We start from the raw sequence: 20,654 nt of genomic DNA, 5'->3' as shown, positions 1-20,654 counted from the left end.
GCCGTAACAAAAAGTTCAGCAGGGCCCGAGAATAAGCTTTGCACCCATCGCTGTTGTCAGTCTTGCACTTTCTAAAGTGCCAAACTTGGCTAGAAGAAGAAAAGAAATGGGCTATTTAAGAAAAAGCGTTGGTGAAAAACTGATCAACAGTGCCTAATACAAGGCAGTAAGTACATTCAGAATTAATGACTTTTTTCTTCCCCCAGCATACACTCTGTATTTCATTTCAGCTATTTGAAATATCTTTTCCCTAAATATCCTTCCTGTTAGTCTGCACCGAGACTTCTTTTTACTTTAAATCTTAGTGCCGTGAGACTGCTGCAACTCCTGAACTCACGCATGAATAATATCTGCCCTTCAATAATATTTTTCACAGCATTCAAGATACCAAAAGTCCTGAATTTCCTGAAGTGCTAGATTTCAAACTGTAAAATTCAGTCTTAAAAATAGATTGTGAGGCAGCATTGGTTATCTCTGCAACGTTGATATTATGAAATGGCAAAATATTATAATATGATGAAAAGATATCATTAATAATAGCTTATAAGCATGTATGGTGATCATTATAATTAGTTACTTACTGCAGGTACACTGCAGGTCCCACCTTTTCATCTTTATGATAACCAAAGATGCAACAGCCGCTTGATTTCTGCCTCCTGCCCTCCCAGCCCAGGGCCCGGCTGTAACACCCGCCTCCCCTGGGAGCTCAGGCTCCCCAGCACCCACGTCCCTGCTTCTCCTCTGCCTTCTGGGAGGGCACAGCTTCCCCCTTGCTCTTGCCCATATTGAAAGTGATCCCTTTCAAATGTGTTTGCAAGGCTGTGTTTGATGTCAGGGGGGAGGCTTGCCATGCCTGACTCTACCAGCCCTGTCTGGATGGTGCTCAGAGCTCAGCGCGAGCTTCTCGTAAGGAACCAGGGGCAGGAGTTACAGGGACTTCCTTGCTGTCTTTCACCATTGATGGCTCTGAGCACAGCTTTGAGTCCTTGCATACCACAAGATCAGTAAAAAGTCAGGGTATAGTTCTCACATAAATTAGATCCCACGGATTAACCAATTAACTGATAGTTTAAAAATTTTCATTGTAAAGGAACGTGGAAGACAATATTCTTTCCTGTAGAATTACGTTAAAAACCTATGCGTGACTTCTAGTTTTTTCAGAAATATAGCACTGTTTCATAACCACTGCTAGCTTATATTTTTTCCTTGATGTAACCTACCTCCTGCTACATCATACTATGGTTATATTCATATACCCCTGCTAAATTTAGTAATTTCCTTTGCTAATGTTCTTACTGCTGAAAATCCCTCCTGGAGATATCCAAATACGCCTGAAGGGCACCAGGTGAAGAGCAGATTCTGGGGCCATCCCAGAGACCTTGCAGAATAACCCCGGGACTCGATCTTACATCACCTGGAAGCATTGCTGCTCATGAACAATCAGGAGCCTTACATGAGCTCACCCTCTGACTGCGCCGCATAACCCATGGAAGGAAGGATTTGGGAGCCGGTCTAAACTTCTCCTGAATCATCACTTGAAGTTCATTGCTAAATTTCACCACACCTCTGCCTAAATAATACAAACTTTTATTAACCAGATGAAAGAATATGGCTACAATTAATTATTTATTTTACTACATAGGATGCATTGTGGCCAAAGAAAAACAGCCACAAAGTGCTTACCTTAGGCCCTTGCTTTTAGCCACGAAATGGCGAGATGTTTAGCTCACAGCTGCGCGTACGGAGCCCGTGTGAGCATAGTCTGCTGCAACGTAAGCCCAGATGGTCCCACTGACTGCACTGCTGTTGCCTCTTAGGTATGTAAGGGAAGAATTAGGACCACAGCACTCCACTCTGATCACAGAATCTTAACAGTAAAACATTCTGGAAAAATTCCTGATTTCCTCAAAAATTCCTGAAGGAAGCACGAGCTTTAGTCGATGCCTTGTTTTCATATATTATTATCAACTACACTGGCGCAACCTATTCCCTTGTGTGTTTGAGAGCTTTGCTGCCTGCTCATCAGGATCAGAAACAACACAGCAGGTCAGGGACTGGATGAAATTAGACCTTTCCATCCGTCACCAACCTACTGGATGACTTTGGCCATCGTTTTAGCTCGTTTTAGCCTCCAGTGCTTTCGTTTTCCTTCGGGGACTGTGTGAGCTCCCTGTGACCGGCCGCCCATCCTTTCGGCAGCATCCGAGTCCCATGCCACAGCACCTCGCTTTTCTCGTGCTAATTCGGCACTGCGCCCGCAGCTTCTCCCCACTGGTGTCGCGTTTCCAGCGCTGCCCTCCCAGAGGTTAACCAGGCCAGGTTACCACCTGGTCACCACCCAGGTCAGGTGAAGTCCATTTTCTAAGCTCACTTATTTTCTATAATTTGTGGAAGGAATTTTTACAACATAGGGTAAAAACACACCCCTGGGAAATCAGCTGTAATACTCTAGTTCATATCTGCCATTAGGTGTCAGTGTGACAACAACCATGATACACAAAGGCTATTCCGGGGCGTGCAGGGATGCCATCCCATTCTAAACTTCTCATTTTCTACTCAGGGAAAATACAATATGCAACTGAGAGGAAGGAGAGGTTAAAGAAAGCAAGAAACATTTTATTTCAGGTTTTTCCATCACCTGATTGAAGTTATTTACTAACAGATAAGTCTGTTTGCATTTCATTCAGTGTGTCTCAGGTTCCCGGTGCTGCAGTTGTCAAAGAAGTGTAATATTTACAAAACCAGCACAAGAGCTTCTGCACACACTGATCTGACACCCTATTTTGGGGCAAAAGAAACAGTCAATACTATTAGTAATTTGCAGTCCGCAGGAGGTAAACTGCTTTACCCATATGCAAATGTTAAATTACTCATGTAAGTTGATGCCTGCCGATGTTGATGCTTATAGATGGTTCCTGCAGAAGTTGGTTAAAATACTGTGTTAGAAAGACAACTAAAAGTTCCACTCATTCAGAAGAAAAGGATATAAAAACTTAAAAACTAGTTTTAAAGCAACTTTTTGTGTCTGAAATACTACCTTATTTTGGTGTATAAGTGGTGTGCATGATGAAGAAATAGTAAAAACATAACATATATTAAGGAGTTTGCAATTGTTTTTAAAAAAAGTTCCAGGCACTTCCCAAAATGAGATGGCAAAGGTAGCAAACAGGTTTTGGTTACATGGGAGTTTCAAAAGTTAGTAGGGTTTTAAAATAAAAATCAGTTTTGGGAAAAAAAGTATTTTCAGAAGAAAATTAATTTAAAAAATATTCTCTAGTTGCCTCTAGTATTGAGAATACCTCAAGTACTTGTAGGATAGCATTTTTTTGCCTTCTGTTTGGAACTGGAAATGTTTCCACCATTAACTTTAATCAGATTTAGATCAGGTCAACATAATGGCTAAATCAGCTTGGCCTTCACCAGGATCAGGAAATCTGTTGTGCAAGAAGATCATTTGGATTCAGCTTTGCCTTCCTCTTTTCTCCTTTGAAACGGAAGAGATTACGAGCATCGCTTGAATTTAGTGGGTTTTTTTTTTATGTTGATAGATTAAATCTTGAGTAGCACCATACTGCTGTAATAAGCATATAAGCATGCTGGCTTTTCTTTTAGCTACTTCCAGTTTTCTAGTAACTGCATGACATAGGAGTAGTTAGTTATGAGCATGCACTGCACAGCCCAGAGTAATCCTAGTCAAGGCAAGGATCCTCAGGTACTATCACTGCTACAATTCCCCAATTTGGATAGCTGCAGTTCTCTTCACGAGAGCAAAGACTGCCAAAATTTGGTAGCCTTGCACCCCTTCAAGTTGAGGGTGGGGAAAGAAAAATCTCATGTGCCAATTTGACCTTGTCTTTCTAATAGATAATTATAGGCATTAGGAATAGAAAAGATGCCTGATTAAATGGCTCCAGCCACCTGCTAATATGAGATTGTGAAGTAATCCTTGACCATTTTCATATTAAGAGTTGCCACGATGATGTTCTTCCACTCCTTATGCTACTCAGCTTGCCTAGAAAGCTGTCTCCTATACTTCAGTTTACTTGCATCCTAACTCTCTTTCGCTTTGCACTATTTTAAATAGCAGTGATTGAACCTTTCTTTATATTGGTACTGGTGGGGGCTTGAAAGTTCCTGCTATCCTACACATCTATTTTGACTTCAGAAATATGAATTGAAGAGCCCTTTATTTTTACATGTGGTTTCAGACCAGGTTCTTCTTCTTGTTTGTGTTACAAAGGGAGCAGATGAAAACGCCAGCTGGGCTAGCAGTTTGAGAAACCCCCAGCACTGGCTGTTTTAGCTGGCCGTACCCCCTGCTCCATCGGGGCCCCAGGGTAGGTATAAGTAGCGGCTCCAGGGCCAGGCACAACCTGCTCACATGGCACTTTCAGCCAGAGTTAGTTTAGGTGGGTCCAAAGGTAACTTTGCTGATTTTGAAGCAAAATCATTAGTAAAATAGACCTGAAAGCAGCAGAGAGCTATAAGCCTGCTTTAAACTGAGCACTGTTCTTGTAAAGATCTTTACAGATCAGAAAGGATCATGGTGACACTTTCCTTCTGACTGATCCCTTCTCCCTGCAATGGGCTGAGTTCCCACCTGCAGCCTAAACCAGTTCAAAAATGTCCCACAAAACGTGAAGTGCAAGGAAGAGTTTCCACCCGAAGCCAGAGAAGAGGCAGAGGGAGCAGAGTCAGGCTATAAGGAAGGGCTACAAGGACACAGTAATAACCAGGCAGATAGTAAACATAGAATCATAGAATCATAGAATCATAGAATCATAGAATCATAGAATGGGTTGGGTTGGAAGGGACCTTAAAGATCATCTAGTCCCAACCCCCCTGCCATGGGCAGGGACACCTTCCACTAGACCAGATTGCTCAAAGCCCCATCCAGCCTGGCCTTGAACACTTCCAGGGAGGGGGCATCCACAACTTCTCTGGGCAACCTCTTCCAGTGCCTCACCACCCTCAGAGTGAAGCATTTCTTCCTTATGTCTAACCTAAATCTACCCTTTTTCAGTTTAAAGTCAATACCGCTTGTCCTGTCAGTACATGCCCTTGTAAAAAGTCCCTCTCCGGCATTCTTGTAGGCCCTCTTCAGGTACTGGAAGGCTGCTATAAGGTCTCCCCAGAGCCTTCTCTTCTCCAAGTGATGCACGTCTGTATGAGAAGGACTGGTGGTGGCATGTAAGGAAAGAAAAAGATCGCTGCGGCAATGCAGGAATGTGGAAAGATGCTTTGCAAGGGCCAGCTTTCCCTGTTGAACATTAATTGCTTTCCATGGATACAAAATGCACTTTAAGTGATGAAAGGAGTGGCTGACAAGAAATGCTGTATTCAACAGATATCTGAGAATGCAGTCTAGGTTAATTACCTTCTCTTAAAATAAAAATAATGTTTTTTTCTGAAAAGGTGAGCATCTGTCTGAGACAGAATCTTATCTCCAAATTCCTGTTGTCTACTTCGATGAGAAGAGGAGAAGGAAGGGAATGAAATGGGGCAGTGAGAGGACTCCAGCAGGAGCCATGGTGATTTTTTTTCCCTGGCATCAGGCGTCGGTGCTTTGCATTGCTTCCCATGGACTTCCCTCCTGGTTACCTTCAGAAGCGCAAGCAACGCCAGGAGCTGGCCACAGCTCCCTCCAGGGCTCTGAGCTTCCCAAGCGGCATCCGCAGCCGCTGCTCCTGCTGACAGAATTTATTTAAATAGGCAGGGAGAAAGTATTTGTGTTTGCAGAAGGCAGCATATAGTGTAAACTACCTCTGTGAGGTTTTTAAAAAGAAAAACCACTCTGGTATTCATGCCAGTCTGTAATTGAGGGATACCAGTCAGATGAAGATCTTCCCAGGGAGTGGAAGGAACAGCCTGGGAATGAAAAACCTGCTGTTTCTACAAGGTTGGATTTCCCCTTCGAAAGGGCATACGAAGTGTAGCGTGTCCCCTTTCCAAAACTTTACATTTTCCCTCTAGATTAGTCTCTTCTACTGGTAAGGGGTAGGAAGGAAAGTGTCAACCCATCAGTTGGGGTTTTCAGATGCCAATAGAGTCACCTCGGCTTTTAAGGCCTTTGGGCACCTGAACTACAGAATGTGCTGGTGGTTATCAGCAAGTCTGTGCAGCAAAGCGCTGGAGCGGGTGAGTGACGGGCCATAAATGCCTATCAGGGAGGACCTGCCCTTATATCTGCTTCAGTGGCTTTATTAACCACACCTTTCTTGTAAATTGTAAAGTGTCAGTCAGGGTGCTCTGGAGATGGTTAAAACAAGACATGCTCTAATACCCCAACTTCTTTTATGTCCTAGTGCCTTGAGGTACATTTAGAAAATGCATCCAAGTTTTATCTCCTATTGTAGGATTTAGCCAAGAGACATTGAACAGAGCACCGTATAAGTGTCATTAAGAGAGCTTAGCAACAGGATGTCAGTATGCATAGTGTGTGTGTATATTTATGTGCATGTGTGTGCAAACACACAACTTGCATGTATACACATCACAAAAAAGTTGTATAATTTGTAGGTTTAAAATAATATGTTGGTACCTACTGTGTAGCATGTTTTCTATACATTGCACCAGTGTTGCTGATTCTCTACGCACGCTCACAGACCCCATAAAAGCTTGGCCCTTATTTTATGAAAACTTACTCAGGAAGTTCCCAACTTAGTATCCTAATTCTTAAAGCGCAGAAGATATTATAGAAAGTCAGTATTTTTAAAGGGACTGAAAAAAACATGTAAGCATTTTCAGTTTTGGTACATGGAAAGCTAGCTGTTGCTAAACTCTGCAGGTATTAAGCTCGTTGATATCGGACTAAGTTTAGTCTATACAACCTTCCAGCATGAGTAACTTTTTTTTTCCATGAAACCCACTGACTATGAGCACATTAGTCTGGCAGAGGCCAGAAAGCAATACTGTTCTGTAATTTGGGCTTTATTTACAGATAGTATTCCCATTTTTCCATTATTTGGATTAGGCAACTAACTGGTCCCAAGTTTTTCTTCATTAAAAGAAAAAGAAAAAAACCTCCTTTTAGTAAGTGTATGCTTCACACTTTCAAACTTCAATAGCATAGAATTTTTCACTTGATCAGAAAGCTGATTTAATTTGCTGCTAGGTTAAATGTTAAAGATTTCAGTCTTATGAGCATGAATTCTCAAATTAAATTCAGTGCATTGCTTAAATTTCTAGCTGCAGTGCATTTAGCCTAATTGCTTTGGTAAGTTGGATGCTTAGTAACCACTACTCTTCTGAATTTTCGTCTTTAAAGGCAAGCAATGAAATAAGCCTGAGGGGCACAGGTGGGCTAGCCTGCTCTTTGGGATTCACCTGTGGGGTCTTTGGATATCTCTTCCAGTCTGACCGCATCCTCAGACCATGTCTGATGAGGCTGTTCTGCTGACAAGGGGGAGCATTTAAACACCTGTAGGTTTTAGCTGTTTAAGCCCAAATCAGTTTTGAAGCAACAAGAAAGGCTGAGCAAAACGGTTCAGATTTCAGTCGGTTGTCAACTAAATGTGTGCACTGGGCCTTTAAGTATTTGGCCAGACACATCTTGATTGCTTAGCTTTTGTTTTCGCCCTGGGAAAGTCAGCTGGATAATACCCTGTAGCCAAAGTCTATTCTGTGATGCTGTAAGTGGGCTGGACTTGGGGGTGAGAGGGAGAATTAACAAAAAACGGAGTTATATTTGTGTATTTCCCGATTTTTGTGAGCCAAGGTATTTGCAGTCATTTTCAGTTTCCTTGCAATGTTAAATATAAAAATCATAGGGACTTAAAATGATCCCACTGATGCAATCTTTAAGGTGGGCTCTTCTCGTTGGGGATGAGTCGCAATGCAAACCCGGGGGTGACGGAAGCAATAGAGGAAACTTCCACCAACTGCACCCAGCAGGGGCAAGCCCCGAGTGTCTAGTTTTTTCCTCTTTGTTTATAGCATTTTTAAGGCTTTGAGTTCTCACGCAACATATATGTCATTAAATGGCTGAGGCCTCTTTGCACACGTTGTTGTGATGGCCTGTGGCAACCTGAATTAATTGTTTCAGTAGTTGATGGTGGTTACTAGCCGTAATTATTATAATTTGCATTTATAAAAACATCTTTCATCTAAGGATCTCAAAATGCTTTTGCGCACATTTAATTAAGCTTCACAACATCCTGTGAGGTAAGTGTCAAGAGTGTTGTTATATCCATTTTTACACAGGTTTCTCCAAGAAAACAAGGTCAGTCTCTAACATGACTGGTATTTGGTTCACATCACACTTGCACAGGACGGAGCAACTAGCACAGCTGCAGGAATTAGGGGTGCTGATCTAGGTCACTTTGCATCTCCCACATAGCTCTTGCTGCTGCCACGCTGTGTGGACATATGCACTAAGCCACCACAAACACAGTCAGAGCAACCTCAGCCCAGATTTCCAGTCTGAGATGGCCCTTTCTTTCCCAAGAGCACTCCAGCAGCAGAAAAGTCTTGGGAAGAAAAACAGATAAGCAGCCTACATATTGCACAAGATGACATAACCCATCCTGGAAAGATCTGTTCTTTCTATAATTTTCTACCTTAACATTTAAGCCTCTCTTTGCAAACTGCGCACAGCAAGACATTTCTACTACAGCCAAAGCCAAGAAACTAGCTGCAAGCAATGTAAAGATACCCTTTATCAGTCACTCGCTTGTTCCAGAAGAGGCTGCACGCACTTCATCCCCAGCCCGTACCAGCCTTAGACCCAATCTTATGGGCAATTAACACTTCTGAGATCTACTAAATCCTAGATTACCGCTTGACTGTGGTATTTAAAAGTGAGAATCAACTCAAGCAAGATTGAACTTGGAACTTGAGGGGACTACAGGAGGAGACAGTTTTCAAAAGCTCATTTCTTTTTCAAACATATGACTATGTTGTTTAAATTCAACCCGGCTCTCTGTAAGCTCTGTTGATCACCATATTAGCCCTGAGGAAGATAGGTCTAAGTAAGTGCTTGCAAATTGAGTAAGAAGTCCTGGGCCATACCTTCACGAGTTCTTTAACATCCTCGTCAATTTATAAGGGCTTGTTTACATGTGGCAATGACCAGATTACCTATTTTGAAAGAACTCTGCCTGTGGATGCACTTATTCCAAAATAAGAGCCACTTTGCTTTTCTAAATTAAGTGGACTTAAAGGTAGAGAATGATTATTCTGAATAACATGAGAAAGAAAGTAATTTCATTCCTAATATTCTGAAACGAGCTGTCTGGCTAATTTCTCGTGTTGATGCTTTTTAAGGCGCTGACATAGTCACAGAGTCATCAACAACCAGTTTTGTTTTCAGTGCATCCTTTTCCCAGAGAGGGTAGAGGGTGTGCCAATGCAAGGCGAGAGTCAGGTTGTCTTTGTCAAAGGTCTTGCACAGTTCTCTGCCTCTACCTGACATCATTTCTGCTTAACCTAACAGCATGAAATAATTTCTAAAAACATTCTTGCTTTTTCTAACACCAAAAAAGCATTGCTGGAGCACAAATGGAAGATACTTCAATGCGTCCTATTCCACTTGTAGGAGATACCAGTAGCAGCAGAGGCTTTGTCCTGGCTTCTTTGGAGGAGCATCCCAGTGAAGCCCAAGGAAAGTTGGTCCTGCTCCCCAACTTAAGCATGTCTGGAGCGTCCTTCAGGGACGGTATTGCTCATCCCTGATTCTTTTCAGTTCCCCTGAGTCAATGTACAGAATTTATTCTGGTCCATGTTTCTCTTGTGGGAGAAGGAACGCCTGGCAGCCAGAGAAGGTCTGGCACAAGAACATATGTCATTTCATTTTACCTGATGCTGTCTGCTTCACTTTCAGCAGAAATAGAGGACAGTCATTGGGCTAAGCCTGCATTTTTACTGAAGCTTTCTTCTGCTTTTCCTCTCCTCCAAACTTGTTCATGTCTACTGCTGCACAGAAAAGAAAAATGCGGTAGCAACCTGGGGCTTGGGAGAATACAGTGCCATGGGAATCACAGCATCAGGCCCACGGAGGGGTTTTTTCTTGCGGCTACCAGAAAACCTTCAATAACTTCAAATCAGTACTTTTGGGGTCTGTTTCTTTTTTTGGAAGGGGGGAGGTAAAAATTCTGTTCCTGTTATCTCATATTGCAGAAATTGAGACTTGATGGGTACTGTATTATCCTAGTTGGACCTCAATCACTCCCAAAGATTCAAGATGAACTCTGCCTGCCCAGGCACCAGAGTCGGTGCCCCAGGGAATTTCTTCATATCTAAGGGATATGCAGGATGTGTACTCGCATGCCCTTGCTGCCTCTCTACTCCAGCTGTACATGCAGTTTTGCTTTAGGAACCTGTACCTCCAGTATTGCAATATCTTTTTCAGTCTCTGTCATCAAGGGTTTAAATACAGTTCAGATCAGTGTTAGTGGCCCAGCTCCAAACGAGGAGAATTGCTGCAATTCGTTATCTTGACAAATTAACTGGTCTGAGGCAATTCCTTTTTGAGAGAGATACAATTAGCTAACTCTTGAACTCTAGCCTTGCTCCAGCGCTATGGCGTAGTTATGCACCTGCTCAAAAAGTGTTGATATTACGACTAAGACTTTCCCACCTGTAAATGTAATTCCTGCAGAGGAATTACACTAAGAGCCTTAGTGTTACGCGGCCGTGCCTTGCTGTCCTCGTGCCGCTATCGTACCCCACTGTAGCGTGGGATAACGACGCAGACCTCATTTGTAAAGGACTCTGACCACAGCTGGTTAAAAAAAAGGCTGTCTGAAGACCAAGGTGGTCTTGTCGTATAGCCTCTAGGGGATGGTCAGTGCTGGAAATGCAGGGTCCTTGTCACAAAACCACCAGAATGGCCTGGCACGGAGAGTGTTATATCGGAGAGACACATCACCAGTTGTCCCATCCTCTGTTTTGAGTACAGCTTCCTGGTCCAGTGAAAAAAGGTGGCTTTCCTACCCCCAATCCACTGTGTAGAAAATAGTAGCCCATGCAGACCCGAAACAGAGATTTTCTTTGGAAAAGGAAGCATCCTTCTAACGGTGTTTTCTCCCTGGGATTTAGGCAGGAGTTTCAAGTTGCAGTCTCTCAGTCCTTATATACCTGGTGAAAACTGGGTTGCCATCAGGTACAGTACCCACCTCCTGACATGGACAGGACCTGATGCTCCAGGGAAGGCAGAGTGACCTCCAGCCTTGCCCTGGTTTCCCTCACCTCCTGGCCTGGAGGAGCAGCTCCCTTCTGCCTCTTTCTACCAAGCAATGAAAATACATCCACAGCTACACGTTGTAGCATCCAACCAATGTGGGCAGATGCACTCTCATCCTTTTCCCTGTGGAAAACAACTCCTTCTGCTCTTCAGCCATAGCTCACCTGTGGGCATCGTCTTCCCTTGCACTAGAGCTCACAGGTGCTAAAAGATATCCCTTAACCATTCGTCCGAACTATTCCCTTTTGGAAACTCTGTTGGGGATAAAGCTGTCCTGCAGAAGGCTTGTGTTTGCCTAGAGCCTCTTTGTATGGTGGCTGGGAGTTTCCTTGAGCTCCTCTTTGAACTCCAAGCCTTCAGCATCCAAAACATTTAACCCTCAATTTCTTTTCAGCTTTATCAGTTTGGCCAGCTTCCAGCTGGCAGCATTTATTTGCAGGCTTCCATTCTTCATCTTGTGTTTGCAGATGTATTTCTCTTTCAATTAACCCCCTGAAATGGTTTTCTTCTCCCCTGAGCCTACCTGCCTCCGGTCTGGCTGGCACATCTCCCTGCTCTGGATGCCTGGAGGGCGGAAGCCGGGAGCGGAGACGCTCGGTCCTTGGGCTGGAAGTGCCAAGCAGAGGGTGTGCCCCGCACACGGGCGTCACGAAGAGCAGCTGAAGGAACATGCAAGTTCGGCAGCACCTCCTTTGCCCGTTGTGGGTTCGGGCTTGCCTCTGTGGAGTCTCCAGAGCATCACTTAAGAATAATCAGGTCTTCCCTGAATGCTTTCGCTGAGATGCTCTGGAGCACACACACCCACATTTCCACTGCTGCAGTCTTCACCCCAAACGATGGGAATGTCTCTGCTCACCAGCAGCTTTTGCCCAGCTTTCCTTTAGAACAGGTATTTCTAGATAGTCACTTAAAATGAAAAAAAAAAAAGAAAAAAAAAAACTGGTCTAAAGTACCACTTACCAAACAAAGAAAATGCCTACTCACCAGGAGTATCCTCCCTCCTGTGCCTGCTGTAATTACTGAGCAATAACAGCCTTAGGTTGCTCATCTTGTGTCTTGGCACTCCAGCTTGTTAACATGCATCGGCAGCCGAGAGGAGAGCCGCTTGCCCGCTGCCAAGATTACGAAGCAAACTTCACATGGTTCGGGAAACCCGATAAAATCTAGAGGTGCAAGATCTCTATTGCTGGGACACTAGTCAAGCCTTTGAAGTGAAAGGGCCTGGAATTGAAGCAAATCCTTGGTTATTCAGTCTCTTTCAGCTGGCGATCCATCACAGCTTGGTACTACCACATCTGGATCACCCTGTAAGACACACCTTTTTTTTTAAATTAAATAATATTGGCACTGCTAGGGTAGTTCCTAAGGAACCTGATTACTTAGGCTCCAGGGAGATATAAAATGAGAGATATTCAGCCTATATAGTGGTTAGCTTAATTTTGTGTGTGATTCTAGCAGAGCAAATGAGTAGTAGAGATTGAAATCTCAGCCAGAGCTAGTAAAGACTTGGCATTTCCATTTGCAGAAAGTTTTAAAGCCAGATTTCACTGCAAGCTGCAGAAGACTGCTAAGTGAAATATAACTGTCTACACTGCAAAAAAAAAGGAGTTGTTTATAAATGTTAACTACTTCTTTAGTTTTATCACAGAACTTTTATTTTAATTCTTAAATTTCCTGGCACACCCACTGAAACAGTTTTGCTGCTGCTAATATGCCTAATATCCAACTAGTGAAATAATGACATGTTATGCTACCATTAAGGATTGCTTCTACTTAGTAGTGATTGAAGTGCCTTATCTTCTCAGGTATCAAATTGTTAAATTACAACATAAATGGGAGATATTCTGATTTAATGTACCTTTTCCAGCTCTCTCAGCAGTAACAGCTGTTCTCAATGAGTTTTAAAAGTACTATAAAAACAATATTTCAACAATTTATATTTGTCAAATGAAAACATGTCAGCACTGGGAATTAATAAAACAGCAGAAAAATAATCTAAAAATAAGACGCTGTGGAAAACTAGACCAAAAGAAGCAGAGAAGTTTAGAGTCATATTTTTCCACACATACAAACAAAGCTGTGTGGTTTCCCTGCAGGAATTTGTTGAAACTAAACAATTTTATTAGAATCTGTTTATTTAGAAAGACGTTTTCAGGAAAACAATTGTAGCCAGAAAAAAGAGCTGATCACACTCAAGTCAGCAATGAAAGTTCCCACTAGTTTTGATACCAAAAGAATTTTACCCAGTGGCTTTAGAAATACCTCCATGTAGTTTGAGAAAACCTGGGGTAGAGTTAAGGTGGAGCAACTTAATAATGCGTGAGATCATGCTCAATGTCACACCTCCTGCAGCAGGCTTTATTTTGCCTTATTTATTTATTTGCCTTAAAAAAAAAAAGCAACTCACAAAAGCATGAGCGCTTGATTTCAACAGGTAAAAATAAAAAATTAAAATTTAAAAAAGTTAATGCATAGTAAAAGGAGATATGAACTTATTCACATGGAAATAGCTATTCAGGTAAAAAAAAGAATTTGTTTAAATGCCTAAAAAAAAAAGTGTGATTGTTTGGGTTATTACTAAATATACTGTTTTACAGCACTCGCTTTGCTTAAGCATTTGCATTTCTTCAGACCCTTGATTTATTTCTTTCAGAAAAACTCTACTATTTGCTTCTTTTTTTTAAAAAAAGAGCAGTTACGTCTGAAGTCTGTGTGGTTCACTGGGAGTTCATTGGGATATATTTGCAACTCCTGAAGCAAAAAACTGATATTTTATCTTTAGAAGGAGTTACATTTTTTGAACTTATTGAATTTTTCAAAGATCAGCATGAAGAGTTCTGATTAAATGCTTGCTTCAGCGTTTTAAAGGCTGCTTGTGTCCCTGTTGCCTAAGGAGGTCGTACATTACGATTGCTCTGTAAACATCAGATTGTACAGAATTGGCTGTGCATACCATGCCGGGCACACAAAGAAGAAGTCAAATGGCTTATCTCTCGCTTATCAACTAGTTTATTTTTCATGCCCAAAAAAGGCTGTATTTTTACAAGAGCACCTGCTAGTTTGTAAATAACTTAATGGCTTCTGTTAAGTAGAGCTATCAATTTTGCCAACAATATTCAAAGCAGACTTTCATTTTACCGTGGGATTGCACATTTTAAAATGCATTTTTATCCCTGAAAGTCCAATGGAGGATACTGGAGAATGGAAACAGCTCCTGATTTGCAGACACAGATCCAAAAGAGAATAGGTACGGTTAAATAATGACACATACATGAGCAGGGAAGGCATGAGATCTCGTCATCTGCATACGGTGCTCAGAGAGCATGCTGCTCATTAAAGCATAGGAAAACTTTTAGTGGACTTGTAAAGAAACATATTTGGCTATTTCAGACGGGTGCTAGATGTAGCAATAGCAGGTATCAGCAAATTTTGGAAATGCAGAATGTGCATTGTGCAGTTGTGTGTGTACAACATTATCCTAATATTGATCATGACAAATGGGATTTTGTAGATAAAGTTTTTTAGCACAATATAATTCATATTATTGCATCTGATAAATGACTTCAATGATGAAACGACTTTAGCCACAATACCAACTCTCAAGTTTCTAAAATTCAAATTCAGATTCAAATCCCCAGATCCTAACCTGATAAGCAAATACTAGGTTAGAATTAAAAACAGCAAGGGTTTATTGTGCAATAAGCCAAAGGAAGATCCTAGATTACCTAATACGAAATCTTAGGTGCAACTTGTGATACCTCCAATGCTAGCACAAAGTCAAGTCTTTATTAAGCACCAAACCCTAGCCAGAGCCCTCATCTAGATGTGAGGACCACCACCCTCTCCCAGCTCTATGGCGTTGTTGCCAAAATTCTTCCCTTTTTAATTAAATGTGGGATATGTGCCTCTGGTTTGGGAAGGGCTATGTTGTTTAAACAGTGTTCCTTGCGCATTTGTTTTTCCTGCTGTAGCACTTCTCACAGGGAACACAGTCCAATATCCCACAACAAAAATGTTTATTTCTTTACTCTAGAGCTCCTATCTGATGGTTTTGTGGCTTTGAACCACTCCTGGCATCTGATTCTATCTAATGTTCTACTGCAACGCTGCAGCTGTATACCCAGACTAGAATAGGTTCAATCCTCGTAACTTGAGGTCAGTTTCAGATATTTAATTTAGATATGAAAGTGCAAAGAAATCCATTTGCACTCCCGTGGGTAAGAACCCCTCTCATCCCCCAATTTTGGCTACAAGTGTGCTTGCATATGACAGACTGCTCTGTTTTCCATGAGATTCCTATGGATCCAGTAGCATTATTTAACAAGGTATAGCTGTGCTGCATCCACAGTGCAAAATATCAAAGTCAGTGGTCATGGTTATAGTTGCTTATAGCGTTCATATATTAGAAATATGCCACGTGAAGACTGGATATATCCAAATTGTAGCCCACTCCACCTTACAAAACTGCTAGGTCCCACCCAGAGTATGTGCGTGAGTTACACTAAGGTGATTGACGTGAGAGGGCTGTGATTTATTCAGATCTGGTTCTCAGCAGGTACAAGAAAATGCAAATTGATAGTATGGTGGAAAGAGATCAAGACAAAGCTGACCCAATCCTGTTTTGTTTCCTTTCTCAATACACAGTCCTCTCTCAGCATCTCTCAGGGTTTTACGTTCTGAAATGCCACTGCTCCTTGGAGCTAGGTCAGCCTCAGGAGTGATGTCTAAGGAGAAGCCATGGACATCGTATATTGGTGAAAGTTTGTAACTTTAAGGGGGTAACTTATGTAGGCCTTAGACATTACTGAGTAGGTGGAAAAAGAAAAAAAGAGAAAAAAAAGATGAATTACACCAGCTTGACTCACACTGTACGTCTTAGCTTTGACATTCAGAAAACTAGAAGGTTTAACATTTCCCTCCTTAAAAGCTAAGGCCAAGTGAAGAGGGAGGCTCTTCAGGACCGAAGACTCGGTTCACAGGTGGAAGCATGGCAGTGAGAGCTGTGTTCCCAAGCAGAGGCTGTCAAAGTTTGTCCCATGAGAGCTGCGATGGATTTTGCCTACACACACATCAACAGGAATTTTGTTTAAGCCCTTTCCCAGAGTTCTTCATGCGTATCAAAAGCAGTTTCTCCTGCGCCTTTTTAAGTTCTCTGTATTGCTCCCCTCCTTCTCTTGGCTGCTCACTTTGCAACAGGCTCCAAGAAGAGATCTCCAGAGAAACCTACTTTACTTGTCCTTGAGTTGAGTTTCCTAGACATAGAGCATTGCTCGTATACCTTTTTTCTCCCCTCCTTTTTTTCTCTTTGGACTTTTTATTCAAGGTAGAGGAGAAATTGCACCAGGGCTAGTTTAGCTCCTCTATTTATTGTAATGTGATGTGCATGCTTGGAGGTGTGTTGCCCCTGACCAAGTTGGTTGTTTTCAGCGATTCTCCACATTGCTCCACGTATGGAAAACGGCAGCACAGGCGGAGAATATCAGTTACCTGAGAAAGGCAAATTGGTTGCCATGCTTCACCCTCTCTCGCGCCACAGATGCAAATAATATTTAGGTAGCATGAAGAGTAGAAATAGTCCGCAGCAATCTTACGGCGTTAGCTTTTGAGGACTCAGAGATTCAGAAACGCTTACAAGTAGATTTGCCCTCCTAAGCCAGTGAGCATTCTGGGTCTCCGGCCAAAATGTAAACCAGCAGTATGGCAACACTCGCAAGAGCATTATATTCTTCACACTGCCCATGGTGTTGCCATGGGTATCGTGCAGATTAGCTTATACAGGATCCGGGAAGGCAGAGAACAAGGGGAGAAAAACAGGATTAAAAAAGAAAAAATGCAAAAGGGTCTTACGATTTTGAGAAAATCTTTTAAAGTCTTTATCTGTAACAGGATTTTTTTCCTTAATCCAAACTCTGCTAGCCTGGGGTTTGATTACATTTTTTATTTATTTATTTTAAGTCTCACTCCTAGAATATGCAATTCCTCCTTTATATTTTTAAGTGGTTCGGGTATTTTCAAACAATTTCCTTCCCCACAGGGCTCAGACTGGAACTTGGGAATTGGAGGCTCCTCCTTCACCTACCTGAAGACTTCAGGTCTTGATTGTGAACCAAAATATTTTGAAACAAAGCTAAGGAAAGTCTTTATTTTTAAAGGAAGGAGTTACACGTACCCTTGTGGGGCAACAGTCCAATTCATAAGACTTTGATCTGTATGGCAACAGTGAAATACTCACACGCAGCAGCCTTTGGCAGCCAGCTAGACCTTCTGTAGTTGACAATTTAGAGAAGGCATTTCCTCCTTGCTAACTAAAGCCAACACACACTCGCTCCCTCCCTTCCAAAAACTCTTGGACATGTTATTGTTGCTGGTCATTAGCTACTTGGCCTCCTTTTCAAGGGGAAAAGTCAAGAGTGAAAGCTGTATAAGTGTATGGTTTTCCATTCAATTTGATCCATTACAGGATGGATCAAATTACATCCTCAAGAGAGGACACCCTTGTCCTTATTGATGTCTAAGGCAAAGAGTTGGCAACTTGATTGGTACTTTTAAATTAAGTAAGCCTGATACTGTATCTTGATTCATCTTAACAGAACTTCTGGGACAGTCAGATGAAGAAGAGCTGTCTTGCGAAGCTTTTATTGACCGATCTTCGGAGCATGGAGGAGAGCGCGACCCACCTGCTCCTGGTCCGGCCATCAGACCCCCAGTGCAGAGCTGCTCCCGCAGGTGAGCGGCGCAGGGAATGGCACACAGGCAACTTGTGTGTCTATCAAAGATGTTTCGTAAAGCCAAGGAAAATCCTATATTTCTATAACAGAAAATGGAAGGGAGAGGGGAACAATTAACTAAAATACTTTTGAAATGTATGTTTGATATTCTGAACTTTCCTGACAACCTCAGTTGTCATCTGCATCATGACTGTAAACACAATAAAACATTAAGACACTAAGCAGGAACTAAGAAAAACTTGGAAGCCAGAAGGACATGGCATGGACACAAAGCAATCTCCAGAAACAGAGACAGTTTGTGAGCATTTAACATGCACTAGCACAACCATTTTCAAATTAAACCATTTGGGCAAATGCAGCCTTCCTTGATGAATGTGCAGAAGAGAGAAATACAGCAACAGAAATGCAGCAAATTAACAGTTACAGGTGGTAAACAGAATTTTTAAAAACCTAACATGATCTTTACACATTTTTGTAAGCTCATCACTACCCTGTGATCAAAATCCCTGAGATGATCTTTGAAGAGTGCCATTCTTCCAAAGTTGATTAAAACGTGGAACTTACCTATTATGAGAGAAACAACAGGTCTGATGACTGGGGTTTTTTTCAGTGCTTTTGTTGCTAGTGAACCAGCACACCACCTTGCGACAGATGGGAAATTAGAATGAAACAGCTCTTCTGCAAAGGTTAAAAAAGCATTTATTTCTCTTATTTTTCTCCATGCATCCTTGATAGAAAAGAAACAATTATTTGTTCCCAATGGGTATATAGATGCACTTATTTTTGTTTTCTATGCTTTCTGTATGTAGGAACATTTTTAGTAAATCTAGTGTGAGTACAACGTTGAACTTCCACGTTGACAAATCATCCTAACCATTTGTATACAACTGTGCTGGTCACTCTTCATGTGAGCAAGAAAGACATTTCTTTCTCCTTCTGGAAATCTGTGTATTACCTAGTTTTCTGTCTTTCTTCACTTGAAGAGATTGAGCTTTTGCTCAATCCATTATACCAGCTGCACACCACCAGTGAAATATTTATTTTATACATAGTCTACAACTTTTAGGATACAGAATACTGTCTAAAGCTTTCAGAGATATCTAATGGATTTGGAGATGGAGCCTGCTTTTAAAAATATAGTGCACAATTATTCTGTCTTAACTTTCAAGATGGAGATAGCACCATACTGATATGGGCAAATAATACATACAGTAAGATCATGCTGGAGACTGTATTGACTACAGAGGACTTTCCAAGTGCTCCAATAAAAGGAGCTCCTTTAACAGAGCGCTAGAGCAGAGACTAATCCCAACATGCCTCTGATCCCAAGGTATAAAGACGCTATCCTCCCTTTAGCTCACCTTTTCCCTTTCGGAGGTTGCTATGACTCACACATCTCTGGCAGTCCTGCGTCTGCCTTCGTCAGGCGTCTTGGGAGAGAGATTGCAGAGTTCAACTTTACTCCTACTCCCGGGCTCCCTGGCTTGACCACATTCGCCTGTGCCTGCCCAGGTGGGTCACCAAAATTTGCTGAGCCTCACGCGTGGCTCCTTGCAATCGCCAGAGGTGCATAAACGGCTGGGATTTCCCGAGGCTTTTGTTTGCCTCTTGCCAGGTTGGTGAGTATAAAGCAAACTCCCCACCCACACGACCAGCTCCTCCGCCTGCTGACACCCGGTGCTTGCAGCTGACCTCCCCCCGGAGTTTTCGGTTGCCTCTTGCAGAGCTGTGAAAGAAAACTTCTCTCGGCTCTCCTGGCTGGCCGCAACCGCCTGAAGCCTGCCAACATGAATTTGAGTTTTAAAGCCACTCCCTGTGACAATGCCAACTGGCTGGGAAGGTCACCTGCTGAGGCACAGGTGACTCCAACAACCTCTTCTCTGTGCTTAAGAAAAACCACAGAGGGTTACAAGCACGTAACTGTGGCTTGTGTTTTGCCTCCAGTTTCACAGAGTTTGTTTTCTATAATACATCTGCTGCCAAGTCTGCATCAGACTTTTTCATCTGAAGAAATTTGTATAAAGAAGGGAAGGTTTTGAGTGTTAGGAGCCTACATAAATAGGGATGTTCTCAGTTTGCAGTCATTGCAATGTTTCGTCTCTCTGGCCAAGATTGGAGCGTTGGGCTATGATTAATGGTATGAAATTTAACAAGTCGAAATGCCAGATTCTGCAGCTACGATGGAGTAATGCCGGGCAGAAGTATAAATTGGAAGAGAAGTGGCTGGAGAGCAGCCCTGCAGAAAGGGATGTGGGGGTGCTGGTTGACAGCAGGCTCAATATGAGTCAGCAGTGTGCCTTGGCAGCCAAGAGGGCAACCCCCAACCTGAGGTGCATCAAACACAGCACCAGCCGGTCAAAAGGTGTGATTATCCCGTGATTATGCTGCGGCCTCACCTTGAGTACTGTGTGCAGTTTGGGGCCCCAAAGAAGCATGTGAAGGTCCTTGAATGCGTCCAGAGGAGGGCAACAAAGCTGGTGAACGGGCTGGAGGGCATGTCCTATGAGGAGTGGCTAAGGACTCCGGGTTAGTCTAGTTTGGAGAAAAGGAGGCTAAGGGGTGACCTCATTGTCCTCTGCAGCTTTCTGAGGAGGGGAAGTGGAGAGGGAGGTGCTGATCTCTTCTCCCTGGTATCCAGTGATCGGACGCGTGGGAATGGTTCAAAGCTGCACCAGGGGAGGTTTAGGCTGGAATGCTGGAAGCATTTCTTTACTGAGAGGGTGGTCAAACACTGGAACAGGGCT

General features: G+C 42.6%; 1 protein-coding gene across 1 annotated transcript in view; it reads left to right on the top strand.

Annotated features, from left to right (window-relative positions):
* The window catches only part of WDPCP (WD repeat containing planar cell polarity effector), a gene marked incomplete at its 5' end in the record, with an annotated part of 92,881 nt that overhangs the window by 58,115 nt on the left and 14,112 nt on the right, over positions 1–20,654 (top strand). The window contains one exon of the mRNA XM_009578744.1: positions 17,773–17,908. Coding sequence (XP_009577039.1) covers positions 17,773–17,908 — 136 coding nt within the window. The remainder of the gene's footprint in view (positions 1–17,772; positions 17,909–20,654) is intronic.

This window comes from Fulmarus glacialis, unplaced genomic scaffold (assembly GCF_000690835.1).
Source record: "Fulmarus glacialis isolate BGI_N327 unplaced genomic scaffold, ASM69083v1 scaffold8055, whole genome shotgun sequence".
Classification (NCBI taxonomy): Eukaryota; Metazoa; Chordata; class Aves; order Procellariiformes; family Procellariidae; genus Fulmarus; species Fulmarus glacialis.
This window is presented reverse-complemented; position numbering and strand designations above follow the sequence as displayed.